The 24,276-nt window shown below is 53.1% G+C and overlaps 9 protein-coding genes across 9 annotated transcripts; 5 read left to right on the plus strand and 4 right to left on the minus strand.

Moving 5' to 3' along the window:
• Nucleotides 1-98: 98 nt before the first annotated feature.
• On the minus strand, nt 99-2,211 carry AA0111_g4222 (Cryptochrome-2; the record flags this gene model as incomplete). Its single annotated transcript, XM_028650198.1, has 3 exons — nt 99-662; nt 728-1,298; nt 1,364-2,211. 3 exons carry the CDS (start codon nt 2,209-2,211, stop codon nt 99-101), a joined length of 1,983 nt encoding a protein of 660 aa, XP_028507885.1.
• Nucleotides 2,212-3,509: 1,298 nt separating this feature from the next.
• AA0111_g4223 (hypothetical protein) lies at nt 3,510-6,219 on the plus strand (the record flags this gene model as incomplete). Its single annotated transcript, XM_028650199.1, has 5 exons — nt 3,510-3,542; nt 3,593-4,533; nt 4,584-4,920; nt 4,975-5,298; nt 5,689-6,219. The coding sequence occupies 5 exons, from the start codon at nt 3,510-3,512 to the stop codon at nt 6,217-6,219; spliced, it is 2,166 nt and encodes a 721-aa protein (XP_028507886.1).
• A 662-nt stretch (nt 6,220-6,881) lies between these two features.
• On the plus strand, nt 6,882-8,373 carry AA0111_g4224 (Cys-Gly metallodipeptidase; the record flags this gene model as incomplete). The annotated part of the gene is made up of 2 exons (XM_028650200.1): nt 6,882-7,010; nt 7,072-8,373. The coding sequence occupies 2 exons, from the start codon at nt 6,882-6,884 to the stop codon at nt 8,371-8,373; spliced, it is 1,431 nt and encodes a 476-aa protein (XP_028507883.1).
• Nucleotides 8,374-8,751: 378 nt separating this feature from the next.
• On the plus strand, nt 8,752-9,414 carry AA0111_g4225 (hypothetical protein; the record flags this gene model as incomplete). Its single annotated transcript, XM_028650201.1, has 1 exon — nt 8,752-9,414. The coding sequence occupies one exon, from the start codon at nt 8,752-8,754 to the stop codon at nt 9,412-9,414; it is 663 nt and encodes a 220-aa protein (XP_028507884.1).
• Nucleotides 9,415-9,735: 321 nt separating this feature from the next.
• On the minus strand, nt 9,736-10,929 carry AA0111_g4226 (hypothetical protein; the record flags this gene model as incomplete). The annotated part of the gene is made up of 3 exons (XM_028650202.1): nt 9,736-10,666; nt 10,758-10,801; nt 10,858-10,929. 3 exons carry the CDS (start codon nt 10,927-10,929, stop codon nt 9,736-9,738), a joined length of 1,047 nt encoding a protein of 348 aa, XP_028507881.1.
• An 885-nt stretch (nt 10,930-11,814) lies between these two features.
• AA0111_g4227 (hypothetical protein) lies at nt 11,815-12,926 on the minus strand (the record flags this gene model as incomplete). Its single annotated transcript, XM_028650203.1, has 2 exons — nt 11,815-12,536; nt 12,608-12,926. The coding sequence occupies 2 exons, from the start codon at nt 12,924-12,926 to the stop codon at nt 11,815-11,817; spliced, it is 1,041 nt and encodes a 346-aa protein (XP_028507882.1).
• Nucleotides 12,927-13,331: 405 nt separating this feature from the next.
• AA0111_g4228 (hypothetical protein) lies at nt 13,332-13,763 on the plus strand (the record flags this gene model as incomplete). The annotated part of the gene is made up of 4 exons (XM_028650204.1): nt 13,332-13,355; nt 13,418-13,460; nt 13,563-13,598; nt 13,678-13,763. The coding sequence occupies 4 exons, from the start codon at nt 13,332-13,334 to the stop codon at nt 13,761-13,763; spliced, it is 189 nt and encodes a 62-aa protein (XP_028507889.1).
• Nucleotides 13,764-17,141: 3,378 nt separating this feature from the next.
• Nucleotides 17,142-21,707, plus strand: AA0111_g4229 (hypothetical protein; the record flags this gene model as incomplete). Its single annotated transcript, XM_028650205.1, has 1 exon — nt 17,142-21,707. The coding sequence occupies one exon, from the start codon at nt 17,142-17,144 to the stop codon at nt 21,705-21,707; it is 4,566 nt and encodes a 1,521-aa protein (XP_028507890.1).
• Nucleotides 21,708-23,480: 1,773 nt separating this feature from the next.
• On the minus strand, nt 23,481-23,966 carry AA0111_g4230 (hypothetical protein; the record flags this gene model as incomplete). Its single annotated transcript, XM_028650207.1, has 1 exon — nt 23,481-23,966. The coding sequence occupies one exon, from the start codon at nt 23,964-23,966 to the stop codon at nt 23,481-23,483; it is 486 nt and encodes a 161-aa protein (XP_028508100.1).
• Between the last annotated feature and the right edge of the window lie 310 nt (nt 23,967-24,276).

Consider the following 24,276-nt stretch of genomic DNA (forward strand, 5'->3'; position numbering starts at 1 on the left):
CCTGTTTTTTTTTTACTTGAGTCGGGCTCAGATACATTGCTGCTCGCTTGTCGTGTCGTGGTAGCCTCTATGAATGGACTTGTTGCTCAAAAAGACGGCTACCCAAAGTGTGTCTCGTTAGGAAAGATCTCTCCGTCTTTCTTCTTCTTTCTTGTGAACATTCCATCCAGTGTTCCTTGACTTGCCTCTCTCTTATGTCCTGCTTTCTGATCGCTCCGCATCGCCATCTTCTTCGCTTGTTTAGGGCTGGGCGGCTCGTCCACATGCATGTTCTCTTCATGTCCATCTGCATCTTCATGATCTTCTTCCTTTATCATCGCACCTGGTGGTCCTTTGCTTCCTTCAGTAGGTCCCTCCGCTTCATTGTCAAAGAGCTTGCGCCATGTGCCATCGAGAACTCGGGGCGAATTCCCATAGAGGTTGATATGATACGCGTTCTTCATGCCCTGGATACAAATATCCCTTCTCTTCCCAAAGTCAAACATAGGCTTTGGGTAGACTCTCATCGCGCCATCACCGGCCTCTTCAGACCCACTCCCTTTTACCAAACACCCCCACTTCTTCTGGTCTGCAATTGGCGCTTTCCATGGCTCGTATATATACTTCTTATCGAAGTTTGCCAGTTCTGGAACGTACTTTCTCACAAAATCTCCATCTTTGTCCTAAAATGTACGTGTATGAAGTCAGTGCATGCCTCACATGCAGCTCGTGCAGGAACATCTCTTACCCATTTCTGCGGGAAGGCAATGGGTGAGTAACATCGGTAGAACTGTGCGAAAAACGCCGTGCACGACAGCCATTGCCAATTTCCGATATTACATGCTGCTTCGTGATCAATGAGCCACTCTTCGAATACCTCTGCTCCACGTTCCCAATCAATATAACATCCACCTCTCGTCAGAAAGCAGGCAACGGCGTGGCGGCCAAGGTGGTGGATCCAACCTTCCTGAGCAAGTTGACGCATCAGAGCGTCGATCCAAGGGAATCCTGTTTGACCGTGTTTCCAGCGATGTAAATGAGTTTCTGCCTCGGCGTTGTCTACTAAATACTTGCCGGTGATGAGATTGGACTTGGTATCGATCTTAGATGGTAGATGCCAGGGGATAAAACGACATTGCGGGTTGTTGTAGGTTTGGCCGAAGGAATAGCCTAGGGCTGCTTGCGCGCCGAAGTACATATCACGGAACAGTAGCTGGCCTGTTAGGCTGGTGGGTGGTTGTGAGGCTTTTCCTTTGTACTTGTCAACGACGTCTTGAGAACGCCAGTAGAAGAGTCGGCAGCTTAGAGACCCGAAATGCCTGCAAAATCGGTGTACAACGTCAGTGCTTGTATCGCATGTCACTCATACAAAGACAATGCTTACATATGTGGCGAAAGGAGGGTGGTTGACTGGGGTTCAAAAGCAGTGGGCGCGGTTTTGGGCTTCTCAAAAGTCGCTGTGTAGTCGGTGTTTGCTATGATCTTATCCAGGGCCTGTAGTGCTTCTGTTTCACCGCCGCGGTGTGGTGTGGTTGCAGGCTTTAGGCCCAGCTCTTCCATTGTCGGTACTGCAAAGTCTCCATTCGGTCCTGCTAGAGCACAGTACGAAGCCTCGTCCCCGTTTCTCTGAATTGCGTTGATATCCGGCTCGCTTTCTGGCTTCTCTTGGTCAAATTTCAGATCAGTATTTCCTGGGTCGGGCAGTGATTTTGGCGCAGGTATGGGTCTTGGAATTGGTCCAATTCTCTTTCCTGCAGCTTGTACCTGGGCTATACTCATTGTCGGTTTTCCGTGGTTATGCTTGACCAACTCATCAGGATCGTATAACGTTCTCCCAGTCTTCATGATAACCTGGACACCAGCCTTTCTCGCAAGCTCTGTCACCTTCTCGTCTCGCTCTCTTGCATACGCATCGGTGTCCTTTTCAAACACCAGGTGCGTAATCTTCCACGCCTTGAACAACTTAGGTAACAGTGTTTGCGGTGCCTCTCGAATGAGGAAGAGCTTCGACTTTGGATTGAGTTTTGTTATCGACTTTGAGAGATCGTTTTGGCAGTCGAGCAGATATTGCCAACGATTAGAGCCAACTCGGGCGCGATAGACATAGTGCGGATCCCAAGTCCAGATGGGATAGAGACATTCTGGCTTGAGATCCAATGCTGCTTTGAGAGCTGGAGAGTCATGAAGGCGTAGATCGGTCCGAAACCAGTAGATGACTCGTGGTCTGGTCATCTTGACACGTCGTTGTGAAGCGGCTGTAGCTGACAAGATGAAGCTTCAAAAACTGCCAACGGGGAATTGTTCGGGCGTTTACATGCAATGGGTCCACCAAACTGCAGTAAAGATCATAATGCTCTCGACTAATGGGCGGGAAACCGCATGGCTGGAATGAATGCTGTCATCGATCGGAGCTAAGGTACTCGCTAATCTCCAATGGTTCATCCCAGATCCCAGAAAACCAATCGGTCTTGCTGTTCTCTCCGACACAGTGAGGGTTTGCACTTCAACTCGTGATTAACTTTCATGGCTTCAACCCTTTTCGTTTCAGTCAGCGCAGGGTTACGTTCACCCCCAGCCTGCGGCTTCTGTACTCTAGTATAGTACGTTCAGATCTACGACTTCTCGTGGATGCATCCGTGGTGCACTCGGGATCCCATTCTTCTCAATTTACGAGGCACGCGGCTTCCAAGAGTCCTATGCTAATGTACGCGAGCGAGGAGTGAAACTCAAAGAGCCAGCGCTCCTCGTTGGATGTCGAACCTTGAAGGGGACATGTGCAGCGTGAGAGCCCCAAAAATTCCAGGGCGGAAGATACACTGACACCTAAGATGATAGAACACGCATCAACGGTCACGCAGAGCCCTTCCCAAGCACATGAGTTGTTGTCTTGTTGGGCAGCATCAAGGTATCCCTAGCCGAGATGAAGGCGCGGGATGGATGCGGGGACAATTGGTGGCGCGATATTGGCAAACGAAAGTTGTGGCTTCCCACGTTCGTTGGGAGGCTGGGGCTGCACACTGCATGCAGAGGACAGCACCGGCTACGATGAAAAGCAAGCAGACGTAAAGCAGGGCGGCGGGTTGTTCGTGCACAATGATGAAAGAACGGCTCACTAGCGGGCGCATGCGTCATGGTCTCGGGAGCTTCGAGGCTTGGTCCAAGCTCCCTTAAGCTCGTGGACCCATGGTTGTTTGTGCCAGACAATCTCCCAACAGATATTGTAGGCGCCTTTCCCGAATAAGGGACCTTGACAACTCAGAGTGTCGAGTGCGCGTGGGAGTGTTTGCACCAGGTGCCTCTGAGGAGTACTTAGATTTGCCGTGCTGCATTTTACCGCTGTTCGTGTTCGGCACAAGTTGCACTGCAGATCAGCAGCGCCTCCTCGATATATCTGCTGGCTGCGGGGAAACTACCACAACTGTCTTGAAGCTCCGCGCTCTACTCTCCTCTAGACGCAGCTCCCCAGGCCTGACCCTTCGCCCGCTTGAGTCTTGCCCTCCACCTTTCTCTGTTCTTCAGCATCTATCAAGATGGCACAGCCACTCGAGGATGCGTACATTACGGTTCGCTACATGAATGTGGTCCAACGCACGCGAGCTAACATGTCTTGCAGCTTCTTATGAGCGATTCCTACCTACCGGGCGCAGTCGTTCTTGCAAACTCTCTGCGCGATGCCGGAACCACCAAGAAGCTTGCTGTGCTCGTCACTATGGAGACGCTATCGGCTGATACCATCTCGGAGCTCAAGGCGCTTTACGATTACCTGATTCCTGTCGAGCGCATACGAAACTCCAATCCCGCGAACCTCTATGTCATGGGGCGGCCCGATCTGGCTTTTGCCTTCACCAAGATTGCTCTCTGGAGACAGACGCAGTTCCGCAAGCTCGTGTACCTCGACGCAGATGTGGTAGCTCTGAGGGCCTTGGACGAGCTGTTCGACATTGAGGCTTCGTTTGCTGCAGCGCCAGATATCGGCTGGCCAGATGCTTTCAACAGCGGTGTCATGGTTATCAAACCAGACATGGGCGAATACTGGGCTCTCCAGACCATGGCAGCGACTGGTGACAGTTTCGATGGCGCAGATCAAGGCTTACTGAACCAGTACTTCGAACACCGTCCCTGGCAACGATTGAAGTTTACTTACAACTGCACGCCAAACGCCGAATACCAATGGGAGCCAGCATACCGCTACTACAAGCGCGACATCGCCGCTGTCCACTTTATCGGCAAGAACAAGCCTTGGTCAGGCCACCATGCGGGTGGAAACGGCGTCTATGGAGAACTGGTAGCGCGATGGTGGGCGGTGCATCAGAGACATTTGCACAAGGCAAAGGGGGGCCAACGAGCTGGTGAGGCAAAGAGCACCCATGGTGACTCCGGGCTTTCTTCCTCGTCTATTCCTGTTCCTATCGAGGCCTCTGCCGTTACAACCGAGCCACCTATGACCGAACCTGGAGATGAGATTCAGAATATTGACCAAGGTATGATAGAGCCAACGCCTACGGTCGAACAACGCAAGTTCTCTGCGCCTGAGATGCAGTGGGATGCAACCAAGTACGTTTTCTTAGCAACCAAATCTCTACGCATCATACTAACAGATCCAGGTTCGAGCCACCAGCGCAGTCGAGACCCGAAGCTGCCAACTTCCCTACCCAAACGTACACTTTCAGTGACAGCCGGTCGCTCTTCAAGGCTCCAAGCGCCTACCCAGAAGCGCCGCGGGACATGTGGTACCAGGTCCCAGAAACCAGGCCCAAACCTGCCGAGAGGCCTAAGCCTATCTTTCCATGGGAGCAAGAGGTGGACAGGCCAAAGCCGACGCGTGTGTTTGCTGAAGACTTGTCACCAGAACCGACACCTACAGTAATGTCCCCGACACACGCGTTTTCAACCGTACATTACGATGAGAGTGATAAAACAGCTCCAACCGGAGTGGATAGAGTTAGAAGCCCTGTAAACGCTTCTGCCTCGAATTTTGCTGACCAAGGTTGGCAGTCCTACCAGCATAGTGGCGTAAATGCCTGGGATAATGTTCCAGGTATCGATAGCTACGTTCGTGCCATATCGGACATGAGTGGAATACGGGGCAAGAACCAGTCACTACGCCAGACCACAGGCACGGATGATATCAGTTCGCCCATATTGGAACGTAGGAACCGTCGCGAGAGCCTTATTCTCACTGATTTCCCGTCTGCAGTAGAGCGACCAAGCCTTCCTGTGACACCTGCACCGGTCCGTCGTCCGATGTTCTGGGGCGAAGAGAGAAACCAAGCAGGTGAACTACCTTCTGCTACAGGAGTGCCGGATCAGACCGAATGGGTACGTTTGCGATGCGCATTTTCCTCTGTCAACCCCTCAAGCTTCTAGCATCGTCGTGTGTCAATCGATATGGCGACCACAATTGTGTCGAACCCTTTTTCCTCTCCAATTTTCCAGATGTAGCCCGACGGCTGAGGCACCATTGACACCGAAAACCGATGTTCTGACCGAAGAGACCTCGAGAGTCGTGGGCGCTGTATTTCCGTCTTCAATCCTTCCACCTCCACGAACTGGAGCCGGACCTAGTAGTGTGCTGCTAGTGTTTCTGACCAGTCTGGACTTCCTCGCCTCTTGAACAGAATTCCTCTCTGATATGATTTCTCTCCCTATCATTAGCCCATCGCTTGAGCGATCCCCTGATAAGACTCGAGCTGACTTTAAACTTTGAAGAACCCCGAGGAGAAGCTTGACCAGCTACGGCGTTCATCTCTGATCGAGTTTGAGCATCTGAAGAAAGACGAGCACCCTAACCCCCCGATGCGTGCGCTACCCGAGCATTCAGTCGTTGAGAAGAAAGAAGCAGGCACTTCATTTGGGCTTGATGGAGCAAACGACCAGGCTGTTCCAGGATCTTTCCCGCACGTCGCAGAAAAGGACTTTGCTAGCAGTGATCCTGCACCGGATGTACGACCAGGTTTCGGCGACCGTTCATTTGCTCATGGTGATGGAAACTCGGCACCGGACCACTACTCCAAGCAAGACTTTTCTTCTGGATCTTCAAGCACCTTCGGACAGAACTTCTCGAGTTCGACGTCGCAGGCAACGGCCCATGAACAAAGTGCTAGTCATGATTCGTTGTCATCTGGTCAGCAAGTTCAGTCTGGAGGCATGACCTTTACTGTACCCACCTTCGATGATGGTACTTCAGCCGACGTCCAAGCTGCGGGAGACGAACTCAGTCCGACACAGAGTAGGACCTAGAACGAGACGATGAACGAATGATGGATGCCGATGTCTCCGGTACTATCGTGTCGGACGTCGCACCTCGTGTAATTTCATGTCGTTAACGATGGAGGATACATATTGCAGTTTCATGTTTTTTGACTCTGGTCTGGGCCATTTCACGTTTCGTATCTCCCGTTAGCGAGATCTTCCAGCATTTGCACGGGCATTGCATAGCGGTCTGTTGTAGCTCATTGTGTGTTGTTATCTGCGAGGTCGGCTTCAAATTGTATGGCATGCAGGGTGTTGGAATGACAATAAAGACTGGAGACAACCACACGCGCCAGAATATGCAAGGAACATTTCGTGCATGTTCTTCCTAGGCACGCTTGGGCCAGCTGCTCCACTCGAAAGCTTGACAAGCTTGAGTCGACTGATGGCGCTGTGCCCTTCCAAAGATGCCCCGCTTGCCCCTCCCCACCCAATTTGCCCTTGAGCAACGAGCACCTGCCCGATTTATCTCAGCCTGTAGACCGCGAATAAGCGCCACAGCCACCCATAGAAGCCTCTTCTGTCATCTGCGAAGCTTCTCCTCGTCTCCGTCACCTAGACTCATCGCAACACCTATCCGCTGCGACCGTTACACGCCAGAACGACTACCCAACGCCGCCTGGCCATATCTGTATCACCCACCCAACAAGATGGCGCACCTCGACCCGTACTTCAAGCAGGTAGACGCCTTGCAGAGCAACTTCATCGAGAGGCTGAGGGAGGCGGTTGCTATCCCCAGTATCAGCTCCGAGGACCAGAGGAGACCTGATGTCGTCAAGGTACGAATAAACTACAAAGCACGTATGCATTGTCCAGTGTCCCAGCTGACCCAACACACAGATGGGCCACTGGTTAGCGGACCAGATCAAGGCGCTTGGTGGTACCGTTGAGCTCCGCGAGCTCGGAAAGCAGCCTGGTCGCGAGCACCTTGACCTCCCACCGTGCCTTCTCGGACGCTACGGAGACGACCCGAAGAAGCTCAACGTTCTCGTTTATGGTCACTACGATGTACAGCCCGCGAACAAATCCGACGGATGGGCGACCGACCCCTTCACCCTCACCATCGACGACAAGGACCGCATGTACGGACGCGGTAGCACCGATGACAAGGGCCCAGTTCTTGGCTGGTTGAATGCGATTGAGGCACATCAGAAGGCAGGCGTAGAACTCCCAGTCAACCTGATCATGTGCTTCGAGGGCATGGAAGAGAACGGATCAGAGGGTCTGGACGACACCATCCGCGCCGAGGCCAAGAAGTTCTTCAAGGACGTAGATGTTGTTTGCATCTCAGACAACTACTGGCTAGGAACCGAGAAGCCATGCTTGACATACGGTGTTCGCGGTTGCAACTACTACCAAGTAGAGGTCTCTGGACCTGGTCAGGATCTGCACTCTGGTGTCTACGGTGGAATGACACACGAGCCCATGACCGACTTGGTTCGCATCATGAACTCGTTCGTCGACCCCGACGGCAAGATTCTCATCAAGGGCGTCGATGACCTCGTTGCCCCGCTTACCGAGCAAGAAGCTGCACTTTACCCACCCATCGCCTTCACCATGGACGGTCTGCGGGAATCATTGGGCGGTGAAGTCACGATCCACGACAACAAGGAGGATGCGCTCAAGTCCAAGATGCGATACCCATCGCTGTCGCTCCACGGCATTGAGGGTGCTTTCTACTCCGAGGGCGCGAAGACTGTCATCCCTGCCAAGGTCATTGGAAAGTTCTCCATTCGCACAGTACCAAACATGGAGATCGACCCAGTCACCAAGTTAGTTGAGAAGCATGTCAACGACGAGTTTGCCAAGCTCAAGTCCAAGAACAAAATGAAGTTCAGCGTGGTGCACTGCGGAAAGTGGTGGGTGGAGGACCCCAACCACCCCAACTACACTGCTGCTGCCAAGGCCGTCGAGCGTGTATTTGGTGTAAAGCCAGACATGACCCGAGAGGGTGGTAGCATCCCTGTTACCTTGACCTTCCAGGAGGAGCTAGGCAAGAATGTCCTATTGCTGCCAATGGGTAGCTCGACTGACGCCGCTCACTCGATAAACGAGAAGCTGGACAAGAGGAACTACATTGAGGGCACGAAGCTACTAGGAGCCTACCTGCACTACGTTGCAGGAGAGATGAAGCGCGAGTAGATGTCGCTCACTTGAATAACACTGCCGGTCTAGTTCTTGTAGGTTCGTAAATCGTTAGTTTCCGAAAGAAGAGTATACCCATCCAGCAGCGTGCTCTCTTCTTGTGACTCTGGTCCGATCAAGTGACCGATGCATACTTTATTCTGACATACACCTTCTCTTAAAACGGCAGACTGCATGCCTCGCCTATGCTCGTAGTGTCCGCATCTTGACTATGTTATGGATGTGCTCTGGGGTTGGGTGATGGGATCCCGCCCCAGCTTTGACCACCCGGCGCGGAACAACTAAAAAAGTTCGGCATCGCTCCACCCAGGACGGCCAGCACCGTGCCATCGCGTGCAGCTCAAGCAGCCCGCCAAACCCAACCCCAATTCCACAATGTCAACATGTAAATCCCTCCTTCGGGCATGTCCATCGCAACGGACTACTCCATCGCTCCTTCCCCTCACGCAATGTCGTTTCGAATCCACAACCCGGCGGCACAGAAAACTGCTCGCACTCCCCGAAGCACCATCCTACACACCCGACCGCTCGGCTCCCACATTGGTCTTCAATCCCCCGTCTTCGGCGCCAAACGTCTATCACACGCCGCTCAAGTTTCTGCCCAAGGAAGATAAGAGAAGACAGTTATACGCTGCCGCTCAACAATACGCAACAAAACTGGCGCACACACGGCAATCCTCCCACATCGCAGCGCCTGGCACACCACTCAATACAGACAGTTTCCTTCCACCGCGCCCTTCTGCCTCCCTGCCTGCGCCTGTTCGACAGCCATACGAGAAGACCTACCATCTCAACGAGAATGATATTGCTGAGATTAGGAGGCTGAGGAGTCAGGACCCAGATACATGGACGCGGGTGAAGCTGGCGGAGAAATTCGGTTGCAGTCAGTTCTTTGTGGGTATGGTTGCTAAAAACGAGGGCAAGGCGGAGAGGGTAAACAGGGAGCATGAGGCGGCAAGGAGGAAGTGGGGAACCAGGAGACGAGAGGCTAGGGAGGACCGGGGCAGGAGGAAGGTACTTTGGGGGAGAGACGCTTAGGCAATTATGCATGCAGTTATTCGTTGTTGATTCTGTATAGGCATCTACACCAGACATGGATCACAACCGCGGACTTTCATGCCTTCTGGGGCAGGGTGACCTCAAATCTAGGTCATAGGGCACGAACACACTATGGATATTGCATACGATATGTGTAAACAGTATAAAGGAACAATTATATTTTGATGCATCACGACTTTCGCCAGCCTTCTGATCAGCAACCATATGTTGATGATCGCCATTCCTAGACGTATGCCAATGGGTATCATGTCAAGACTCCGTAAACGCCAGACTCCTCCATACTAAAAAATACCCCCGTATTCACCCTCGACCTCCTCTCTCCACCTCGATTGCCTTCCCAACCCTGAAAGCAAAACCCTCGCCATCTCTTGCGCCTGCGCCTACCTTCCAGCACTCAAACCGCCCCCGACTAACTACCTCCCAACGCTGCAGTCTCTCTTTTTCAGCCTCTTCGACACTGATTGCTGGAGCAAACTTGGGTACGTCTACACGGCGGATTGCTAATCGCGTGACCGACGTACCTTGAGGCCATGACGTAGGTAAAGCAGGCCTGTATGATGATTGTGAAGTAGAATGCGATGTAAGTACCGCGCCACAGGAGAGTAGTTTGATTAGCTTGGTGAGGCGGATTATGAGTTGTGTGGATGCCACTGCCAAAGTATTTGACGACATGGAGACAGAAGAAGTGTTTGTGTTTCGTATCGACCAGATAAAAGCGTCGATGTCTTCCAAGACAATGGACTGGATACGGCGGTGCATACTCTTGTGTGGAGTCGTCTGGTTCAACAGGTAGTCTGGTAGGGAATCAAGAGTGGCTAGCAGAGAAGGCCAGGACTTAGGGTAAAAGACATGGAGATGTTGGAGTGCGGTCTTGACCATGATTTTGACATCGACTTTTAGGGGTTCATTGATCTCCAGGTCTGTGGAAAGGAGTTGCGAATTTACGAGTGACAGCATTGTTTCTGCTAATCGAAGGATGCTGAAGTGATGTAGTGGGTCGAAAAGAACGACGGCTACCCCTTGGCCGCCTACTGAGACGGCGCGGAAAGTTGGGGGGAGTATGGCGTGGGCAATCATGAAATAGAGAAGTGATGTTTTCCCGGCTCCAGAGGGGTGTTGCGTTGGTGGTGAGGAAATGATTTCAAGGATCGGGGAATCTGAGCCAGAAATGAGACGGTCAATCTCCGGGACATTGAAATGTGATGTTTGGGTGGTGTTCGTGCCAATGGTACTGTTCAAAGTCAGCATCGATTCGTACTTCATCCCACCAATGAGAATGAAAGATAAAAATCTGGCCTAGTTTTGTAAACAACAACACATACACGTTATCCTCGCTTATAACAAACTCTCGAAGAGATCTGAAGACCTGTGCCGACGTTAGTATACATTGAATTCTAGGGTCGTCGTGTTAATGCGAAATACCGAGCTCAAATCCTCAACATCCACCTCCATCAGCAGTTTCTCCCCAAGCCTCTTCGCTCCATCACTACTCATCTTCCTCTTTCCGTTCAGACAACCACCCCGCTCTTTTGTCTTCTAGTCAGACCGCAGTCAGACCGCTTGATATAACTTTCTTCGCGCAATGGCACCGCCGATTTCAACGATCCCCGTCTCCGAGTTGGAAGCGTCAATCAACACTTTGCCGTCCGGCAAGCCACGGAATCCAAAAGTCAAATTGGGCGATTGTGTGCTGAAGGAATTGGTACAGTACAAATGTCTTGTAGAGCAGCCGAAGGGGAAGGCGGTTGCATCTGGCGTACTATGTGAGCCGTTAGTTCACTTGCTGAGACGGTAAGTGCTGAGTGAGGTGGAATGCCCAAGGTCTTGGCGTCGTGATCAAGCTCGAAAAGCCAGTCTGATGGAGTTGGATGTATGGCTAATGACATTCCAGCTGTCCAGGAGGATTAAATATTGAGACCACCGCGTGGGAAGGGTGGAAGGCGAAGCAGGAAGGTGAAGGGGTTGAGGGGTGAAATGAGGTCGCCAGGGTGGAAATGGCATCGTGCAACGTCACGCATGCAGTGCCTGTTTACACAACAAGTGCATGTCTTCATGGTCGCAATTTCAGCTCTAGAGTCTTACTAACAATTTGATCAGGAAGAGATGCAGTCAAGATATGCAATCGATTGATGACGAAAAGATGTTATGCTCGCCTCGGCCACACTATGTGTCACCGCTGACTGCTCTGGCATAGTAGAGTGAGTAGACTATAGTACAACTTCTAACAAAGAAATAAGATATCAACGCCGCTTAAATGCCTGAAGCGTGCCTAAGCCCCCTAGGGCCGAAATGCAGATACCCAAACGCCTCGCTATCAGAATGCAGTAGTAGAACAACTTTTTCAAAATCATGTTGCCGCCGTGTTTCAGGTGTTACGAACTATGAAGCGCCGGTTGCGGACTTTCTCCAGTATTTCCGGTCGTAGTTGACATGTACGCCTTCCTCAAGGTTGACGTTCCGATCGGTCGTCAGCTGCCGTATTGGAGCGTCTTGGGGCATATCCCAGTCATCGTCGTACTCGTCCGTCTGGGCTTGCCGCCGCTCTTCCTCCTTCTCTCGCTGGTTCTCTTCGTCGAGCAGGTCTTTCATGGCGGCTTGCCACAACTGGTCGCTCTCCTTCATGCGCCTGCTGCGCTTGCGCTTGCCAACGTTCTGTTTCTGGACGCCCGCCTTCTGTGCCGCCATGAGTTTTCGAAGACTCTGTTCGGCAAGAATGCCCTCCTCAGTCGCCTTCTCCCGGATCTTGCGCGGATCATTTTCGCGTTTTGTAAAGACGGGCGTTGCTGTGTACGTGTGTTTTGATGGGAAACCGGGGAAATGCTTTGGTATATAACGGCGCGTTTCTTTGTCCGCCTTGCCGGAAAGACCAGGACCCAGCAAGGACTCAGTGTCGGGCGGCGGAGCCTCTGGAGGCGCAGGAGGTTCAAAGTATGGTTGCAGTACCGATGGTGGAACTTCACCTGTGTCAATATGTTGTTCGAGGGAAGCCGAGCCGCGTAGGCCGGCAGATGTGAGGGCGTAGATCCAGTCGTGGGCTACGGTTTCAGTGCGCCGCGAGCTGATCATTGACGTCCGTACTTGTGCTAGAAAGTTGGTCATGTCTGTGACTAGTCAGTCCTGAAAAGTGTAGCAGGCTCTCATGGCCAGTTTCTGTCGCAAGGTGAAGCCATACAGGAATCGACCAGTGCCCGGAACTCCTCCAACGCGTCCGGGCGCGCGCTCTCGAAGCCGACGCCTTTGCATTGTATCGCTATTGCGCGGCGCAATTGCTGATCGAAAAAGTCTTTGCTCTCGCCAAAGGGATCGAGCTCTGCGCTGATGGGTTCGGCGATGTGCTGGATGGGCTGCGTGTGGTGCAGCGCCCGAACGACTTGCCGCTTCTTGGGATGTGGCTCTCCGTATGTCGGCGCGTTTCCCGCATCATGTGCTCTCTTCATGCCTGCGATGGCGCCCTCGCTGCTGGCGCTGGGAGAAAGTATGATGCCTGGCATATGCTGCTCGTTGTCGCGATTCCGGCTATGGGTGAAGGCGTGGCTGGACAATGTGCACGCGATGGTGGTTCCAAGGACGAGTTTATCGATAGGTAAGAGCGCGGGCGGGAGTGCGAGGGCGCATCGGTTGCAGAGTACTGCCCTGACAATGGGAGCAGACGTGAAGGCGCGTGTGGTCTCGTATTCGATGGTGTTGTCTCCTTTCACCTGACTGCCTGCCGTTGTCTTTCAGTCGGGAGCTTCCAAGGCGCGGGACGCTAAGGCTGCCTTACGTCAGCAGCAGCCGCCGTTACTTCTCCCCGTCGAACCACCACAACTTCAGATAGCCGCAGACGACGACTACCAGCTCCCGCAACCCGCATCCGCGCCCCAAAACTCTCCGCTCTCCCGAAACCGACTTTTACAATGGCCGTCAAACCCATCACCGGCGTATGTGCTGCCATTGAGTGCTTTGGCCGGTAGTGGGCTGGATGCTAATGACTGGATTGCAGATGCTCCGACGACAGATCGTGCTCGACCTCTCCGTCGCCATGGGTGCGTAGAAACCTGGCAGTGCATGTGCCGTATTTTTGGGGCTTGGAGAGCTCTGTAGACGTGCGCGCATCATCTTTGGAGCTTGGCTAACAGCAATCGCAGGTCTCGGCGTCACTACCGGCTATGGCTGGTGGTACGGTACGTAAATCATCCACTGGCGATGCGACTGCGCTTCCCACTGCCAAAATTGCTTTCGTTCCCGTTCTTACTTTCCAAGGCTACCACGTCCCCGCCGTCCGTCACCGTGACGCTTTCTACCAGAAGCTAGAAGATGAGCGCGCGTCGGCTCTCGGCCAGAAATAAGCCAACACTCCTCGCGACCCGACATCTCCTTTGTATCGACAGGTCTTGAAAGCATAGAGTGGACGTTAGCTGGGGATCAAGTGTATCATAAATGGAGTGGATCTCTCGACAGCAAGCCAAATCAGACTACGTCAAACGACCCCGCGTATGCGTCTTCGCATGTCATGTGCTCTGTGATTGTAGCGTGTCCCGCACCATTGTTTAGTGCTGCCGCAAAGAGAGCTGCTTATTCACGTTGAAAATCCGGCTGCACGTGCTCACATTTTCCCACGGGGCACTGCCACGCTGCGCACTCGACACATGGAAACCGTAGGCTTGAGACGCCCTAGTCCACGTGCCTTTATAAGCCATAACGTCCGACGGTCTGCAGGACACCATGCCATGATCTGTGTTCTAGCTCCAATGTATCAAGCAGTTAAACCCTGGAACACCAGTTGTCCTGGTCATCACGAAATATATGCCTAGCATCCAGCTTGCTCATTTGGTATCACTTGAGGCGAATGAAAAAAAGGAATGTACACAATCCATCAGTTAGGGTGTTAGAGGCTGCAAGGGATATCTGACGAACCTGCAGAAAGCTAACACCAGGGCTTTACTGCCGTTGCATGATCACATAAAGTTTGATATGCTAATAACTAGGTTAATGCATCTCGTCTGCTTCGTCAGCCGGCTTATCCCACGTGAAGCTCTCGTGTTGTGGAAGGTCAGGCGGTCTTCTTCAATGTTCATATTGAGTTTTGAAAACAGCTGTTCGGTCGCAACGGAGCATCAACAATTCAAGAACCCTCTTCAGTATAGAAGAGACAAACGCAATTAATACAGGATTGTTTTACCTAGGAAGGGGTACAGTACATCTTTTCCACTTACAGTTCTCATAGTTGAGCAGCAGTATTCTATAGCTGCATCTACCACTATCAGCTCACGGTAATGGCCGCGCATGATTGATAGGACAAGGGAAAAAAATAAAGTTAGATGTTCAGTCGCGATCGATAATCGATGATCAGGGCCAGCGCACGGACTAGTCGTAGAAACTGCTCCTGCCTCGAAATCTCGCGTCATGAACCTCAACTCAGACCGCGATGAATCTACCTTGATTGTTGTACAATTTATTCCCACAGTAGTCGAAAATGTACAGAACACTCAGAAGAGACACACGACGAAATATGACAGCGCTCAAGTTTCAAGGCGATCCAGAAGATTCTGATGCTTCGATGGTGGTGGTTACAAGTCGTCTCACCAAGCTATCACGAAACTATTGGTAGACTGTCATGACGCGTCAGGCCAATGACAGAGTGATATGGGTCACGAGGCGCGACGCGACACGTTGTATGCTACTTGTTTCTTGGTCATTAAAGCAAAAAAGTCCGATGTTCAATTGCAAAGGCCATGCAAGACGAAGCAGCGGTGGGGGGAAGCAGAAACGTGTCAAACGCTGGGTGCTATTGGCCGAGAACCAGGCTTCACTCACAGGTTCCCTGGCGATCATGCCCAATCCATGGCGCTGGCTGCAGGGAAGCGTCGCCGCCAAGGATCGACGCGAACCCAGAGACTCAAGGCGCAGCGGCGTGGCAAGCGGGAGTCGTATTAGGGAAGATGGCATGTTTTGTGGTACGGGGCTGAAGGAGCTGCTCTCGATGGGGGAGAGGTGAAGAAAAAGCAGCGTCAGGGATGAGAGGCGGATTCGAGAGGCAAGGTGACTGCTTTGACAGCGGCGTGTTGGTTCGGAACGGGGTGGAGGACCCATAGCATAGCGTCCGGCGCCTTAGCGCGAGATGTGGATGACTAGTCCCTCACCATCCATTAGGGCAACGGGTGGCCGATCACAAGCGACCTGGCTTGAAGTTAAGTAGAGGACTGGGGGCGTCAGATGGGCGTCCCCTTTGATGATTTGTAGTAATAACGGCATACGGGCACTTGGCTACTCTTCTAAATCTGTGTGTATGGCAGATGACGGGACTGCGCAACGGAGTACAGGCAGAGCTGCCATGAAGGCGACAGGCGTCTTGTATCTGTCGGGTGCCATCTGTCCTCGATAGGGATATTGGACGAGATGATTTGAGTGAAGGCGTTGGTGCCCTGATCACCGCCTGGCGCAGAGGACAACTAAAGTGGCTAGCGAGCGATGGTAGTGGAAAAAGCAGCCGTACCCTCGCTCATCGAATAGACGGCATGGCGCCATTTAAAGCCACAGGGCTCGACCAGACGGTAGGGATGAAACTCCGCAGTCGTCAAGACGCACACCAGGCGCTGCATAGTAGAGCTGCCACAGTGATCAAACACCTGGCAAAGGTTAAGACGGTGAACTATAGCAAGATGAGAGCGACGCATAGGCCGGCAGGGCGGGGAGGAGGGAAGACGACAAGAGCACATGGTTCGTCCTGCCACCAGAACTGCGGAAGATTTGGCGGGTCCCAGCCAAGCGCTAGCGCCATTCATTCGACGAACCTGTGATACCTGGTCGAGAGATGGGGGGCGCAACAGGCGCCCTTTTGGGCCGTCGCCGACCGGGACAGTGGTGTGAATAGATGAATGCGATATCGAGCAAGCTCTCGTAGCAAAACATCGTCCTGCGTCTGCCTCGACAGCTGTTCCTGCCTTCTGGAGCATGACCACAGACGGACCGGGGCAGGAGCGTTAGAGGGCCTACCACTTGCAGCTAGCGGATAGATCCCTGCAGTTGGACGAGGTAGGTGCGACGGGCGCGATTGCTGCACCTGGGCTGCGACGCACGCCCTCTTTCTGACGGCTCTCGCAATCTTCCTCGCTCACCCACCCAAACACGTCTGGATTTGCATCTTCTTCTTCTTCTTCTTTGCCGTTCCAGCGACATCACCACTTCGATAGCTGCATCTTGTCCCCATGGACACGTCGTCTTGAAAGCTGCAGCTGCGTAATTTAGGCGCCGTCGTTTAGGTCCACGGGTGCTGCGCTAACATTGCGCCCTGTCCGCAACTGTCGATCAGTCTCGAGCCGCAGCTGGCGTCGTCCTCTCGAGCCTCCGCCTTTCACTCACCTAAGCCTCACTCCAGGTGAGCAGCTGTGGCCCTGCCTTTTCTCACATCCTCCCTCCCGAGCCGCAGGCCCAGGCTCTCTTCCACGACACTCGACACGCTTCTCTCTCTGGTCGCTCGCATCTTCGCCAACGTCACTCCCCATCACCGTCACCGCCCCATCTTGGGTCTCACCAAGTCATCTACTCGACACCAAACACCACGCCTCGACGCCGTAGTCGACCCGCCGCCCGCCACATCACTGAAACCCTCGGCCTGCATGAGTGCTGCTGTTCACTGCACTTCCGCGGCACTGCACCGCTGCGTATACCCGTCGCACGTCTGCCAGCTTGCGACATAACGCGCCTTCGATCGTTCGCGCGCCATCATGAACAACCCCAACATGCAACAGAATGGCATGCAACAAAACCGGGCCGCTGCGGGACTCCATCACTTTATTCAGCACTATCGTGTCCAGCAGCAGCAGGGTAAGATTCCAAATGGCTGGCAGCAGGGCACACCGCCTGAGGAGCGCGGTCAGCTGGCCCTTCAGTTCTTCACTCAGTACCGCCTGCTGAAGCCTGAGATCGCCGAAGTCGAGTCCATGCGCGCCGCCCTCCAGTTCGAGACGCAAACCTTTATGTCTTCGTCAACAAAGGACCAATATGTCTCCAACATCAAACAAAAGCTCATCGTCATGACGACAGCGCGGCAGCAACAGCTGCAGCAACGCATGCAAGGCGGCGCACCCAACAATATGAACAACCCGATGAACGGTATGAACGGCATGAACCCCGCCCAGATGAACATGATGAATCAGATGGGTCAGCAAGGCGCCAGGCAGGGAACCCCACAACAGTTCAACCCGGCCTTCCCGAACGCCCAACTCCAGCGACCGATGCAGGTTTCGCCCGTTCCCATGACGCAAGGACAGTCTTCGATGGGTGTAAATGGTGCAAACCCCGCCAACATGTCCCAACCGGGTCAGAATAACCAGCAACCGAACATGCAGGCCAATCAGAACCAGCAGCAGAATCGTCAGGACCAAATGATCATCAACCAATTCGCAAAGAAGTTGATGGACACCTGTAAAGAGGAGGTTCGGCTCAAGTTTGAAGCTGATATTCGAGCCTGGCCTGAGGACAAGAAACAGCAGTTGCTTGCCCAAGGCGTTAACCCTCTTTTCCTCCGCTTCCGACAACATGCTGACATGCTCTACCGAAGAGGCGCCCTCAACCAGCAGGGAGCTGCTCAGAATGCCGGCGCCATGCAAGGAGCTGCTCAGCCGAACCGGATGCAGAGCCAGCAGATGAATATGGGTCAACGTCAGCCTAACCAAGAGTTCGATTTCACGGAGATAGCAAATCGGCAGATGGAAGCTATGCGCAGCCAAGACCAGGGCACCACGGTGGTACCTGCAAGTAACAACCCGAATAATAGTGGTCAGATGAGTGGCTTCCCAGGTCAAAACTCGCAACAAAACCAACCTCAGAATGCTATGGCTCAGCAGCGTCAGGCTGCTGAAGCCTTTCACCGCCAACAGCAGGCGCAACAAGCGCAACAAGCGCAAGCGCATGCACAGGCCCAGGCTCAGGCCCAGGCGCGGTTGGAACAACAACGGCAGCAACAGGCAGCTCAAGCACGCAACCAACAAAACCAGCTGCTCCAAGGTCAAATTGGAGGACTGAACCTCCCCGGAGGTTCGCAACAAGCTAGCCCTGCTATGCCTATGCTCAACCGACCGATGCCTCCACCAGGACAATCAGGACCTCCCGGGACACCGCAACAGCAGCGCCCCCCTCAAGCTCATGTTCCTATCATGACACCTCAACCTGGCCAAGCCGATCCCAACTTGTCCGAACTTATGCGTCAAGCCCAACAAAGAGCTGCTGCCGTCCAAGCGGCCAACCAGCAACCGCTGACTGATCAGGTTCGCATGAATATGATGCCAGCCGACCTCGACCCAAACGTAAAGCAGCAACTGCTCAAGGTTCCGGAGCCCCAGTTCCGTGTGATACTACAAAGTTACATGATGAACCTTCGTCGCAGTAATGGCATGCAAAACGGCGCTTTTCCACCAGGCCAACCTAACGCAGGCCAGCCGAATATGCCGTTCAACCAACAGCAGCAGCTGCCGCCTGGCATGACGGGTCAAATGCTTGGCGGTCCTAACATGCCCAATATGGTTCGCCCCGGCATGAACCTTGGGCAGCCACAACCTGGAGCTGGGCCACAGCCTCCTATGGGGGCACAGCGTCCCCCAATGCCATCTCAGCAACAGCGTTTGCAAGCTGCCTCCAACTTGTTACGAGCCAACCCTGGTATCATACATGCTACTGACCCAAAACCGTTCCCTCCGAATGTTTTGAACAATTCAATTCGAAACAGCCTTCCCCAGGATGTTAGAACATGGCAGCAGCTGAAACTATGGGCCAGCCAGAATCCCGCTCTGGTACCAGGTGTTGACAGTCAAAAGCTGCTCATGCTACAAGTTCTTCACTTCCAGGACATGGTAAGACAATCCGGTGGTGTGGGGGGTGTCCATCCTACACCACAGCCTGGCCATGGGCTCGCTCCACCTGTGCAAGTCAATGCGAACCAAGGCCCTATTAGGACACCCCAGCAGCAACAGAACATGCCGAACATAGCCGCCCTTCAGGTCACCCCACAGGACTTGCAACAGTTTCGGGCAAGGATGGCAGGCTCGCCACAAGCCAATCTACCAGACGAACAACTACGAGGTTTCATGATCTCACTGAGGATGAAGAATCTACAGCAACAAAGGCAGCAGCAGGCGCAATCTGCAATGCTCAACCAACAAGCCCAACGTAACCAAACGCAGCCGCCAGTCAACATGCCTATTCAACAGCATCAGCCCAACCGCCCACCGACGGCGCAACCCCCAACACAGGCAACACCTCAGCCAAAAGCAGCAGCCAGACCGCAACCACAATCGCAGCCCATGCAGTCGCAACCTTCCAATAACGCCGGAAACAAAGGCACGAAGCGACCGAACGAGGACTCTACAGAGTCTGGCAATGATGCCACGCCACAAGCTGCTGCTATGGCTTCTTCAAAGTCTCAGCCCGGATTCAACCTTACCCATGAGCAAGTGTCCAAGCTTACCCCTGCTCAGCAGACGCAGTATAAGGCCCAGTTGCTGAAGGCCCAGGACCCATCGAACAACAAGATGCAGCAACAAAGAGGTGGTTTGGTCAACCACGAAGAACTACGGCAACGAATGGCAGATCCAACAAGGACACGACAGTTCAAGCAGCTGATGGACGAAGTCGAGAAGAACATTCCCGCCAGACAGCCTGTGCAGCTTCCGCCACAGATGCGAGTACCTCTGCAGCGATCATTGAAAGAACAGCTCCATCGGTTAAAGCAGGTGGACCAGGCTCTACGTATCTTCCATGCCTCATACGACTCCTCTGAGCCTGAGCAAGTTCTTCGTCAGATCATGGCATCTCGCGTACTTTTATATCAGCAGTTCGACCAAGCTGACGGAACGCTCCACCCTCAAGTCACTCTGACTATTGAAGAGTTTAAGAACCATATGGGCGCGACTCTCAAGTTTGTCGCTAAGATCATGGAAAAGGTTAAGCAGCAATCAGCTGCGTCGCAGCCGCAACCTCAGGGTGGTTCGAATGCCCCGCCCGCTCAACTTAATGCCGCAAATCTGAAAATCGTAGAACAACAAAACCGCAGCCAGAAGGCTCCTTCCGCCCCTACCACCGACCGTCCACCGTTTGCCATCGGAGCTGATTCGGGTCACGGAGCAGCACACTACTTCGAGGGCGCGAGGCCAGTCACGAATCTTGTGTTGCCTGAGAAGAAGCGTGCAAAACTCGCGGGTAGTGAGACATCTACCCCGGGTGCCAGAGCTTCTCCTCGGATTGGTTCAGGCACAGGTAACTCACCTGAGCTCAAGAGACAACCACCGCCCAACGTACCCCAGCGGCCGACTTTCCGATGCAACGACGCGAGTTGCGAGTACTCCGTTCGAGGGTTTGACACCCAAGCTGAACTAGAAGCGCATAGTCAGATACATGCAAAGGTTGAGAATCCGATGCAGTTTGCTCTAGACTCCATGGCCGATTATCTTGATATTGACCAGAAAACTGGCGAAGCCAAGGTGGATCAGAATGCCGCAAAACGTGCCTCGAAGCCTGTACCAGCTGCTCCACAAGTACCTCAACAACCCGTCAAACCGGGGCAGACCCCTGGCGCTTCGCACGGTGCTGCCACTCCAGTCGGGCAACAAGCGACGGCTACGGCGATGGCGCGTGTGCCAACGCAAACAGGCGTCAAGGACTCACCATCTTCAAACCTGCTCAAGACACCTCAGGCAATGACGAAGGTGGCTACCCCTGGCTCAGGTGCTCGCGGTAAGCCCACGCCAGCCAGTATTCCCAAATCAGCACCGAAGGAGCAACAAGCGACAGCTCCAGAGCCTGTGCCTAAGGAAGAAGAGCAGAAGCCGCAACAACCAATGTTGCCAATGTCGCTTCTTGACTACTCGTACGAAGACACTTTCGCGGCTCTTGATGCGAACGGACCTTTCACTGTGATGGATCTCAAGGATGAAGACCACGCCTGGACACTCCGTTCCCGACCTGCTTCGCCATCGGCTACACCCGAATCATCCAACAAGGATACACCTTCTACACGACAGTCCGACATCTCGGAGAATGATAACCTATTCATCAACATCGATCTCAAAGACGCCGATATGCCTGACGCATGGGCAATGACAATGACGGGCGACGCTCTTCCGATTGACCTGCAACTTTCAGAAGACTTGCAGAATCTCGGAGTTGTTCTTCCTCCCATGGATAGCGAAGACATGATGCTCTTTCCAGACTATGGCCCTGGAACTATGATGGACCTCGATATGCTCGAGAAGACCATGGACAGCATGGGCGGGACACTCGATCCATCCCTGCTTTGAGCCTTGTTCTCGCTGCCCTCTCTCAATCCTGTTCCATTCATTTTGCATTTACTTTCGATTATTCTTTTGCCTTCGGGCTTTGTTCATGTGCCTGCCATGTACTACGATTTCACTCGCTTTTTTGGTTTATATTATCTGTACTTGCATGGTGTTCGGGATTGATTACGGCCTATCACATATGTATGAGCAAAGCTTAGTTGGTGATGTGGGCCCATGGCGCTTTCTATGCTGCAATGGGAAAAATGGGAGTGTATACAGCATTTGAGGAGAATTTTGTAACTTGGTCTTGTATTTGGCATGGTTTGTGGATATTATACCCCGTCTTCCTGTCACTTCCGGTTTTTGCGGTGCAGGGAAAATAGTATCTGGAATTCTATTTAGTCGTCAATTTCGCGATACACATTATCTGTTTGATCGTGATATAAAGCCAGGCTTTCTGCAAAAGTGATGTCCTTATTCATCTCCCGACGATGCGGGGAGTTGTGACGTGATGCACCACGCTAAGAGAAGCGCCGTTCCCATGGATCTTGTACAAATATGCTGTCAGAGACTCGTCTGGATACACATGTACCACGGTACGATGAGCGAGTCTGCATCGTGGACGCGGGGCTTATTGCACCCTTTCTCCGCACATCTCGCTTTAGACATGATGCCACCGAACACCTGGCACCGGTATGTATGACGGCCAGCGGACGAGGCCAAGATGGGCAAGTCGGCGAAGACCCCCTTTCCACAGTGCGAACCATGGTACCAACATGGATACGGCAACGTAAAGAATAACGTTTAATTCTGACATGACATGATGCAAGGCGCGTGTCATGGATTTGCAGCTGGCAGCGCCTGTATCCATGGTACTAAACATTAGTGTTTCGGCGAAAAGATGGAGTGAGATTCGGATTCCCAACGACAATTATTTCCTCTTTTGCCTCTCCCAACATGATGCAGGTAAAGATGTGCGGACAAGGCCGAGTATGATGCGAAAGGGAAAGAAGAAAGGAAAAAAAATTCTAGGGCGTTATGACGTTTGCGCACCTCGCCTCCGGGACTCCCGCTTCCATTGCCCTGCCTGGTGTTGGCTTGCGATGGCGGTTATGCAGGGCAAGAGGCTGAGCAGGCGTGGCGAAGGCAGGAGCAGTTGCTATTCTCGGCATGCTGCATGGCGTGCATTTTGCGGGCATGCCACGCGATGGGTATTCTCTGGATGGCATGGAGATGTGTCGGCGCTTTGTTGGACTGGGCAAGTTGGACAAAGACTGCGAGGCGGAATTTGGGATTTCTTTTTTCATGGTGGTTAAAGAGGGCGTAAGTAATGCATGTTGGTGGTACCGCGGATAAGCTGCTATTTGCAGTGGACAATGGCTGCTGGTTGCAAGGTTGCGATCAGCTTGGGGCTCGGAATGGTTCCGAGTGGTGAAGGTTTTGAAGAGATTTGGGGGCGGTGAGAGCCCCATCGGTCGGTGAGATGACGGGTGAATGGGTATGCGCAACGTGATGGACAGGGTCTATGTTGTGGGTCTGGGGTAAAGAGGACTGCGATTTGCTCGGTTGGACTGCCTAGCTAGGGATGAATTGGGATTGGCGAACCATGTCGGGCAGGAATTGGGTTGTTTGTGATGGGCGTACTTGTGGAGATTAGAGATTGCGATGTTCGAGACGATGACTGGAAGGCTTGCCACGAAGCATGACAACGAATTCACTCGATTACCAGAAAAAACAGATGCATGTAGTAAGATTTCATTTGTATCATGGTAGACGGGATTTGTCAATGCACCTTCATGTCATCTTCGATCTTGATCTCACACCTTCCTTCTGGAAGCCAACGCCAAGGAGCATGCAGATGCGCGTCACGGCTAGGAAATAAACGAACGGGACGTTCCCCAGATCAATGGCGTTCCACCGCCAAAAGGCCCAGTAGATGGGGGTTCCGAGGGGCAGGACAGTGAGCAAATGTCCTAGGTCGGCGACAAGTAAGCCGACCAAGAAGGTCTTCCAGACTTTGATGTCTGGAGTGGCGCGCAAGACCGAGGCTTCCAGAAAAGCAAGTCCTAGGTACAAATTCGCTAACTGTGACATGACTATGGATGTTGAGATGGGAAGCGAGACGCCCGGTGAGCTGGCTGCATGCGTCAAGTGCAGGTAGGTGGACTGGAAGAAGTGTGCATAGATGGCGCCTGTGAGGATGGAGACGGGCTCGAGCCAGCAAAAGACGAAGCGATAGACGCTGGGTATTGCTGGCGCGGGTGGAGCGGTTGATGGCATGGTGTTTGGGCGTTGGTTTGGCTCGTTTCGCGTGGTCTGGGTTGTGTGCTCAGCGCGATTCAAGATGGTGTACCGCTCAGCGACTACGGCGTACCGTGGGAGCGGTGTAGCACAAGAGACGCAGGAGACAGTATAGTGGCAGGGCAGCGGAGAAGCCGGATGCAGCAGCAAGTGGTTGAGCGGTACTCTCGTACGTAGCAAAAAGTCGACGGTGTGTGTAGTGCTGGCATGATAAGATAAGTCGTAATTTGCAAGGGGTGGGTCCCGTCTGGAGTTGCTTTGGTGAACAGACCACGTTCGGGAGGCACTC

This window comes from Alternaria arborescens, assembly GCF_004154835.1.
Source record: "Alternaria arborescens strain FERA 675 chromosome Unknown contig_8, whole genome shotgun sequence".
Taxonomy (NCBI): domain Eukaryota; kingdom Fungi; phylum Ascomycota; class Dothideomycetes; order Pleosporales; family Pleosporaceae; genus Alternaria; species Alternaria arborescens.